The sequence below is a fragment of the Apostichopus japonicus genome, chromosome 19 (genome assembly GCF_037975245.1).
Source record: "Apostichopus japonicus isolate 1M-3 chromosome 19, ASM3797524v1, whole genome shotgun sequence".
NCBI lineage: Eukaryota > Metazoa > Echinodermata > Holothuroidea > Aspidochirotida > Stichopodidae > Apostichopus > Apostichopus japonicus.
In genome coordinates this window covers 5,830,713-5,840,351 of record NC_092579.1, presented here as the reverse complement: position 1 = coordinate 5,840,351, position 9,639 = coordinate 5,830,713, and the positions used below count along the sequence as shown (strand labels likewise).

Genomic DNA, 9,639 nt, shown 5'->3' with positions numbered 1-9,639 from the left:
TTGTGAGAAGCGGCGGAGTGGTGTAAGGGAAGGGATAGTCGAGAGGGAACATGGGGTAATAAAATCGGACAATTGATCACATGTTTAAAGGTTGTGTGTTCTCTTGAGCCCCAGCTGAGCTCCATCTTTATTTTCCCTTTGTTTTTCCCCTCTTGTTTGCATTATTAGCAGTTTGAAGACTTCCCACCCCCCTCTCTCTCACTTCGGTGTCGATTATGATAGCTATCTAGACTTTCTGACACGTTTTAATAAAGCACGTGCTCTTGACAAAGAAAGTTCAGAAAACAAAGTTTCAAAATAAGCAGAGACTTTACCCTTTTTATTAACGTCTATTACGTCACCACATCCTTTCACAGTGCTAGAAGATTTGAGATCAAACTCCCCGATAACAAGAATTCGGCCACATTCATCCGCTGGAAATCTCGTCAAATCGTCACTTGCAAAGCGAGAGGACATATCAACAGAATCACGAAGAGTGAAAAGCGCAGTCGTTTCATCAACTATCGAATCTACGACTGTGTCGAGTTTCGCGCCTAATTTAAGCGCTGTGCGCACAAACATACCAGACGACATTACGCCACAACGCCGAAGAGGTAGCACTATACCAAGTCAAATGCCTCTATCGATTCATGATATCCAAAAGGTATACGATCAGTTTTCTGTTGATTTGTTGCTGTTTTTTGTTTGAATATTCTTTTCACTTGACATGCCTTTTTCGGTAAAAGGAATAGGTTATGTTGTTTTATGTAATATAGGCCCATGTCGCTTGCGAGTAATTGCGTGCATATCTCGTTCCGATCTAAATTACCCCCCCCCCCCCACCTTAACCCGCCCTGCATCCAAGCTGTTGTAGATTAGGAGAAGGGGAAGGAGGGGAGGAGGGGGACTAGGGAGGATGGGGAGGAGGGGGTTGGTTGGTTTCTTCTAATTACACTGTTAAGTATCTTTCCCCATTTTGCCTTCTATATTATTCTAGTGTTACTACGCGTTTACTATATTTCCAAGTTTCTGTTGTCTTAATTGTTTGCACGTCGTAGCGAAAACTGCCAATTTTCGTCATGATATCGTAAGACTATGGATATAATTTTTTTTGTGACCTTTTTTTTTTTTAGTTACGGAATTTGTCAGTTACAAAGAGACAGACGACAACGGAAGGAAACCCAACCCAAGAAAAAAGTGTGAACTTTGACTTCACCATTCAGGAAATTGGTAAGTCTCTCAAAAGCACAGACGTTATCCGGCAAGCCGATTATACGTGACAAACTGTGTGTCTAAAATATACTTTACGAAGTATGCACAAACTGATGGGGTTCTGTTAAATTATTTAAACTGTTCGTATAAGATTATAACAGTATTCAAAAGGATTGAGTGGATAAAAGTGCACACCATCTCAAGACGATGAATTGTTCCGCTATATGTCACGTTATAATGCTGTAGGCCTATACTAATGTTACAGGTGACAATGGGAATGTTCTATCCAGTGACGTCATCAAGTCGTATTGGCTTGGAACGCATTACCCTGGTATGAGAGAGACAGGTTGGTTGCCATGGGAGAAGAGGAGGTAGTGCTTTGCCAAGAAAAGTTAGCCTTTACTAAAGAGTACATAATAACCGACACATCTTACAGTATTTCTGCATAATATCAGCTCTAATGGTAGAAAGATGTTTATCAATTATCCATTGTATACTTTCCCCGCCCTCACAGCACCCACCTGATACGGGTAAGGTGAAACGATATATATATATATATATATATATATATATATATATATATATAAATATCAAAGTTTAAAGTTGTTTCAAAAGTGGAAATATATGACACTGTTTTGCATCTAAGCACATTCCAATATCTCACAGGAGAGAGGTAGCCCCTCTTCTGGACAACATCGTACCCCGCCCCCCCCCCCTGCAGGCTCCCGACCATTGAGTTAAGGGACAGGACCAAACAACACAGCACTCTCAGAGGGATCATCACCCACCTTATCCAACGTCTATATGTCAGCAATATAATAGTTATGATATAACATCCTACGTATTAGCTCTTATCTCTTTTTCAGAAGAGGAAGAAGATGAGGAAGATACAGAAACATTTGTGGAGCAGAGAAGAACATTCCATTCTGATCTTGACAAACTGGAAGGGGTAAAAACAAACTCGCTCTTATATCAGAACATTGCAGGGTTCAAATGTTCGTGTTATCTCGAGCACTTGTTATTATGTAAAATGGAATTTGATTCAGTAACTTCATCGAACGCAAATTGCTGCTTATTGCATTGTTACTGAACATTCCAAACAGTTTAGACAATACACTGGTTGTAGCAACATCGTTAGACACACTGGTGAGAAACGGTTAAATTGTGTAGCAGGGTAGTTTCTTGACAACAAATAGAAAATGAGAAAGAAAGAAAAGAAGAGAAAAGAAAAGAAAAGAAAAGAAAAGAAAAGAAAAGAAAAGAAAAGAAAAGAAAAGAAAAGAAAAGAAAAGAAAAGAAAAGAAAAGAAAAGAAAAGAAAAGAAAAGAAAAGAAAAGAAAAGAAAAGAAAAGAAAAGAAAAGAAAAGAAAAGAAAAGAAAAGAAAAGAAAAGAAAAGAAAAGAAAAGAAAAGAAAAGAAAAGAAAAGAAAAGAAAAGAAAAGAAAAGAAAAGAAAAGAAAAGAAAAGAAAAGAAAAGAAAAGAAAAGAAAAGAAAAGAAAAGAAAAGAAAAGAAAAGAAAAGAAAAGAAAAGAAAAGAAAAGAAAAGAAAAGAAAAGAAAAGAAAAGAAAAGAAAAGAAAAGAAAAGAAAAGAAAAGAAAAGAAAAGAAAAGAAAAGAAAAGAAAAGAAAAGAAAAGAAAAGAAAAGAAAAGAAAAGAAAAGAAAAGAAAAGAAAAGAAAAGAAAGGGAGGGCTAAATGTTAAAATCTAATATCAGCCAGGTGATTTACGGGGAGTCGTGACCACAACACTTTTGAGAAACTTTGGTAAAATGGAGGGTTCTAAGCAGGCCCGTAGCCAGGAATTTTCAGATGGTGGAGGGGGTGCCCAAATGGGGGGGGGGGGGTCACTGAAAGTATATTAAGGAAGGTATTCCCCCTTGTTTATTAGGAGAGTAAGATACAAAAAAAATACTTCGATTTCTTAAAATATTAGCTTACAGTTTAAAAATTGTCTAAAACAAATGTGAATGATTCTAGCAAAAAAAAAAGGCGACGTCTACTCTTCTTCTTGAAAATCCTCATGAACTCATTATGTGTGATACGAAGAGTGAAATCCCTCTCAAATGACAGGATGCTGAGATTTCCCAGCCCCTGTTGCAACATTGATCTTATGTAAGGTGTAAGCTTGCGGGTTAAGTGTAGAGAAACTAGATTCACAAACCGTTGGTGAAGCACCAAACGTTTTTGCACATGCAAGTTCTATGTAAAGGATTGAGAATGCATTCTTGTATGCTACAAGGAACTTATGTAAAGTGTTATATATGTTAAGTGTTTTAAGAAAAACACACTTTTTGCGAAAAATTGAAATCTTTGCCACTTTCAGTTCGTGGAACGTGTTGATATGGCCTAGATCTAACACATGGCGAATTGAGAGTATTACAAAAGGGAGGGGGGTGGGTCTCACTTTGTGAGGGCGAAGCCCGAACCTGCGAGGGCTGAAGGCGCGAAGCCTCGACGGGGGGTGTCGGTGGGGATCCACCGCTAGGAAAATGTGAAATTAAATAAAGTTATATGCAATTTCATGGCAGCTGGCAATCAGCATAAATACACCAAGAGAAACTTTCTTTTCTTTTCTTTTCTTTTCTTTTCTTTTCTTTTCTTTTCTTTTCTTTTCTTTTCTTTTCTTTTCTTTTCTTTTCTCTTGGTGTATTTATGCTGATTGCCAACTGCCATGAAATTGCATCTAACTTTATTTAATTTCAACATTTTCCTAGCGGTGGATCCCCACCGACACCCCCCGTCGAGGCTTCGCGCCTTCAGCGCCTTCAGCCCTGGCCATCACCATCAGCATAAATACACCAAGCGTGGAATCGTCCATGATTATACAGTGTGACCACTCTGCAATTTCAGAATAGGCTAGCCGTAATTATGACCATGTAGGCCAATTCGTCAAAAATGCCAAAATTAGGAAAATCCGAGTGAATGCATTAAAATTCTTTAAAAGATAAACGTTTAAGTCTAAAGAGGATGATATTATGCCCCCTTAATTAAAAACACTTGGGAAGTATCTTCTGGATCGCAAACGATGAATACAAATTTAATTTTGCTTTACATATGTGTAGCCTACGCACATCTCTTCATTTCAATAACCAAAACAGGTGCCTCCGATTAAGCAATTCTTAATTCCACGAAGTTATATTCGTAGTTTATAACGATCGCGTCGTTCAACGAAGTAATGTGAATGACTATAAGAAATACATATTGGAAATGCTGAATGGCACAGCTCGGAATATGGCTGTCATCATTAATGTTCATGTATAGGGCCTATAGTGTTTACGCTAACGGAGCGTAATTCGATCTTCATTAAGCACAGTGTGTACGCACACTGCATTGACCAATCATAATTTATAATTCATCGTTCGACGAAAATCTCTCAATATGGTGTCGAAGTTGTGTGGATATCATATCAGACCTACCAGTTAAATAAGCCTAAATTACCAGCCATAGGACATTTTCATGAACAAATGAAAGAATTATTTCATGGTAGTATAGTACAGCGTCATAACCCTACATTAACCCCCCCCCCCGTTGGCAGGGGGCGCGCCCCTATATGGACCCCACTGGATTCACGCCTCGGTGTAGAGCGTTCACCAAATCTTGTATCAATCTCAAGCAAGGTTGCAGCAATGATGAAGAAGAACAGTTTCTTCATTCCACCTATGTTTCCATTAACATCATCACAGAGACCGTCATCCGATATTTTATGGCTTATTTGGTTGAAAACAAAAACAACCAAGACACCGGGAAGAGTTTCAATAAGCTCTATTTATTGCGAAGCTAAGCGCACTTAACAAAAATGTAGAAAATTGGTTAATTTGTTAAGAAATCAAATTGCTTGACATATATATTTTAGGTGATAAAGAGGGAGGAGGAATGAGCAAATATAGTAGGATTATGCTTTGTAGACTAAATTGATTTGGCAATCGATTCGCCAAATGCTGAGGGGGGGGGGGAGATATTGTCTCCCCCCCACCGTGCCCCGTCTGGCTTTGGGCCTGTGCTGAAATGATGAAATAGTTTACAACTTTTTGAAACAATGTTGAAGAATTGATTTTCCACCAGCAGTTTTGTGATATTCTGTCTACTTTTGAGGGGGTAGGGAGGGGGACTGGGTCGGCCTGATATAATGCGGGGTGGGGGTGGGGGGGGTCTAATCCTCCATAAGTAAACTTGGTTGCGCCCTTGAGTACTACTAGCTCCTATCATTTTTAATTAAATTATTCTTCTTCATACCACCAGCCTATGCTGCCACCAGAACACAACAAAGACGCATTGTTTGTAGTTGTACAAATACTTGAAAAGGGAGACGTTTTTGTGAGTAATAATTCCATATTTGTATTCTTTTATATTTTGTGTTCTTCTTTTTTAAACGTCTCATTGTGCACTTCATTAGATCAGTTTAACATACAGTTCGCTTGAAACTAAAGTTTGCCAAGTCAGCAAATTTAAGAACGTTTCATAATTTTTGAACTTGCCTTGTTGACAAAGACATTCATACGGTGTCACAGTTGACAGAAAAATATATATATGGTCACATTGTCGCCTCGAGGAAAGTCTAGATTCTCTAGATGGACATAGCCCACACCACCCCACCCCACCCACCCCGCCCCGCCTCTCGCCCCCGCCCCCGCCCCCGCCCCGCCCCTGACTAGTGAACGAAAAAAAAGGAGCAATCGAATGAAAAGTGCTTACATTTATAGGACAGTTCAATCAATTGTATGAGCACAAAGTCACGCCAAAAGATTTGCAAACATGTTCAGTAAATGCCAACCTGCATATGAGCCCTATAGATACTGAAAGTCAAAGACTTACTACGAGAACTCGATTACAAGAAATTAATTCAGAAGATAAAAACAAAATCTCGTCGATATGAAAACCTGGACTGCACTACGTCGATATGTAATATATCTGTGTCATGGTTGGTAAAACCCAATACACACGTTTAATGGTCACGTCTATTGCTTTTAATTCTACTCGAAAGTTAAATAATGGTGTAAATGGATAGTGATATCCTCCGAGAAAATTATTTTAGCATAAAAAAAAATATAGGGCCAATACTGTACCTCTAAAGAAATAAATCGTAATGTTTCATCAAAACTATGACGTCAGGATATACAAACAGTTGCACACACACATATATATATATATATATATATATATATATATATATATATATATATATGCGGCGTCAATTGCCAAAGCCCCGTACTCTGAACCAAAGTCTTCCTATTCGAACCGAAATATAAATGTCCATTGAAATTCAAATTCAAATTTTGTCAGAAAGAAATCCACTACTTTTGTCACAACTTTTCATGGAATGATGAAATCGTCTCTACGTACGAAAATTGATATAGAAAACAGAATACAAAACAAACAAAAAACGAGGGAAAAAATCCGACGCAAGATAATGACAGTTCCGATCCCGTTCGAGGTATCGTTGTCTTGACGTCTGATGAGTTGTTGTAAATCTGTCGACACTGACACGGAAGAGTAAACACATATGTATGTTGTGTAACATAACAATCCTTTTAACAGGAACGTCCACAACGGCGAAGCTAACCTGTTCTACGGATATTCATATACGTTTATCTATCTGTACGCTGATCATTTATTATATCAAGATATGATAAACAGGTCTATTCATACAAGACCATGTGAACATGTTATTAACTGGGATGAGAGAATTTGAACTGAGACATCAATTGAAAAAAAGAAGACGTTATTCTCATGCACTCCAAAACGAGACGAACTTGTTAGCGCTGAAATGAGGGTATATGAAGCGACCTGAGTGTTATCTGATATATGTTTTTACTATAGGGAAAGTAACGGGAACAGTGAGGTACCTATACGCTGTTCTCACGTTGGTACGCTTGACGAGAGTGAAAAAGAGGGGAATCAGGGGGGGGGGTGGGGCTAAATACCCGAGGCCCGGGCCAAGAAGGGGGCCATGGAAATATGATTTAAATGATGAATACAAATGTAGGTCAGTTGGTATGATTGTCTTGAGGTGTGTATGGCGAGGGGTTGGCGGGGGGGGGGGGGGAGTGGTAAGGTGGGCTAGTGCATATGGCAAGATAAATCACACGTGATACCCAAATTGTAAAATGTTGTGTTTTGATCTTTAACCAGGGTTTACAAGATATAGTGTACAGTGAGCAACCTAACCTTAGTTTGGTTAGCAATGGCGCTGAATGCGTCATGATAAGGAAACAGTTTTACTTGGATGAGGCTAAAGAAGAAACACTGCGAATTCTGCGGAAAGAGGTTTGTAAACTTTCCTTCCATTAATGTTATTAGGACAGACCATTGATAAACCAATGTATGGCACCATAATTTTACCACATATAATCGCCCTTCCTATTTACGGATGCTCTTAACGTACATTCCAAAGTGGACGGTATTCATTTGAGAAATCCATTGCTATATCACCATGCGAAATTATTTTGAACTACCGAAACGTACATCGAATGTGTTTTCATTCAATGTTATGAATATGATTATAAGTGTGTTATAATATAAATAAAACTAAAAAATAGTCTTCAGAAAAATATTCAATTTTAAGTATAAAAGAAATGGATATAAACTTAATTGATATCTCTATCGATTCGTCAAATTAGCAATCAATCAATGAATCGATTGTGATGTTAAGACGGATTTTTCATTGAAGTTTACAACAACAAAAAAGGCATCACTTTTGCTAATTTAAGATCCGTTTTTATACCATGCTAGATATACTAAATGTTTTGGTTTTTCTTTATGCATTTGTCTTAGGTAATCCCATACCCATCGAAAGGAGAAATGCAAGAATATCTACAACAACAACTGGATTGGGACGCCTTTAAATATGCAACACTCTCAGCGACTGTTTATGAGTCTAGGGCTACCAAAGTTCAAAGGTTACGACCTGCTTCCATCCGCTGATGCTTTCGTACTTCTGTTATGTGTTGTAATCGCCTATATAGCAGTAAAACGTCTTAACATGAACACATCGAGAAAACGATAGAAGTTTGGAAGTAACTTATGCCAATGCAGACAGCGCACAGTGAACTAATACCGATACGTTCACTGAATGAAAAGAAAAATAACATACCATTGGCAATATCATAGTTTATACTTTAGTAAAGTAAATAGAGTACCATACGGTCATGGCTTAACCTCGAGTAAGATATATTTACAAGTATTTTAGGAGGAAATGCAGGTATCATGCCAATTTTTCAAAACCTGCAAACAGCCAATTGCTATATATAGGTATTACACGGTATATTGCTTTCTTAGAAGCGTCGGACTGTAGAGACATGCAAGATACCCTTAAATATGTTTTTTGCGCAATGAGAGCTAATAAACAGGGAATAATTTAAGATGGTTACTAGTTCATATCCTAAAGTATTAGAATCTTACCCGGTCTTATCATTCAATATTTTGCAATTATTAATAATTTACGATGAGAAGAGGGAAAAAACACACACATAAGAGAAGTGTTTGTTCACGATAAAACGATATGATCAGAAGTGCGATAGACTACCAGCAAAACATTCAAGCCAATACAGTTAAGTGTTTGGAATGAATGCGGGGATAATGCATCAAGAAAGAATGGTGGGAAGCGCAGTTTATTTCTAACAACAGCCCTCTTAGAAGTGAGAGAGAAACGTCAGACAGTATACACACTAGTTATTCTGTTTGCGACATTAACCCTGAACAAAATTTGGCGGCAAGACGTTGGGATTATAGTAGTCTTGATAACAGTCGCTTGGAATTGTGTATATTATACTATTCCGCTGCTTCCAATGTCCATGTTTTCGATTTGTCTTTTGTTTTCTTACCTAAATCTCTTTTGAAATAAAAAATAAAACGACTTTTTGTTTTATCATCATCATCATCATCATCATAAATGGAATTTCTTCAAGCGTCTTCATTGGAACTTCTTCAATCTAACAACAGTATTATAACCGCAGCCTACGCAGAAGCCACAGGATCCCTGGATTATCAGACAAATAGCAGCCAACTTTATCCACAGACTACGTCTTGGTCTTGTGAGAGAACGGAAACACATCATTCACAAGTTCACGACAACCTCTTTCCCAGCAGTCACAACTCGGACACGTGGTCTTTGGGCTTAATATCAAACGGTGCAGAAAACAGTATTGAGGAAGGGACCATATACCATTCTCTTGAATTATGTAACCAATCTCACGAGATATCAATCGATCGAGCTTCTGGCAAACGCAGGGCAGATGAAACCGATGTAAATGATGACGAGTTTGTCGACCGTCTTTTGGATTCAAGTGGAAGAGATTTCAACGCAAGTAGTCCATACTCGTCTACATCGGAAGCCTCTGATCAAACCGCTTCCACAAGTTCCTACTCGGAATCGGTAGAATATCATACGCGGTCCGGCGTGACCAGACCGTACAGTAAACGGAGATCATCCGCGACTAAACGGAATCGAA

The 9,639-nt window shown here is 38.2% G+C and overlaps 1 protein-coding gene across 1 annotated transcript; it reads left to right on the top strand.

The window, feature by feature from the left end:
• The first annotated feature begins 387 nt into the window (after positions 1-387).
• Positions 388-9,075, top strand: LOC139960569 (uncharacterized). The gene is made up of 6 exons (XM_071959013.1): positions 388-643; positions 1,113-1,209; positions 2,058-2,140; positions 5,432-5,506; positions 7,322-7,456; positions 7,964-9,075. The coding sequence occupies exons 1-6, from the start codon at positions 614-616 to the stop codon at positions 8,111-8,113; spliced, it is 570 nt and encodes a 189-aa protein (XP_071815114.1). The 5' UTR covers positions 388-613; the 3' UTR covers positions 8,114-9,075.
• Positions 9,076-9,639: the final 564 nt, after the last annotated feature.

Excerpts from the sequence above, each read along its gene's own strand:
- LOC139960569 (XM_071959013.1), top strand. The coding sequence starts at position 614 with ATGCCTCTATCGATTCATGATATCCAAAAG. Across the intron at positions 1,210-2,057 it reads CTTCACCATTCAGGAAATTG|AAGAGGAAGAAGATGAGGAA; the intron begins GTAAGTCTCTCA and ends TCTCTTTTTCAG. Across the intron at positions 7,457-7,963 it reads TGCGAATTCTGCGGAAAGAG|GTAATCCCATACCCATCGAA; the intron begins GTTTGTAAACTT and ends CATTTGTCTTAG.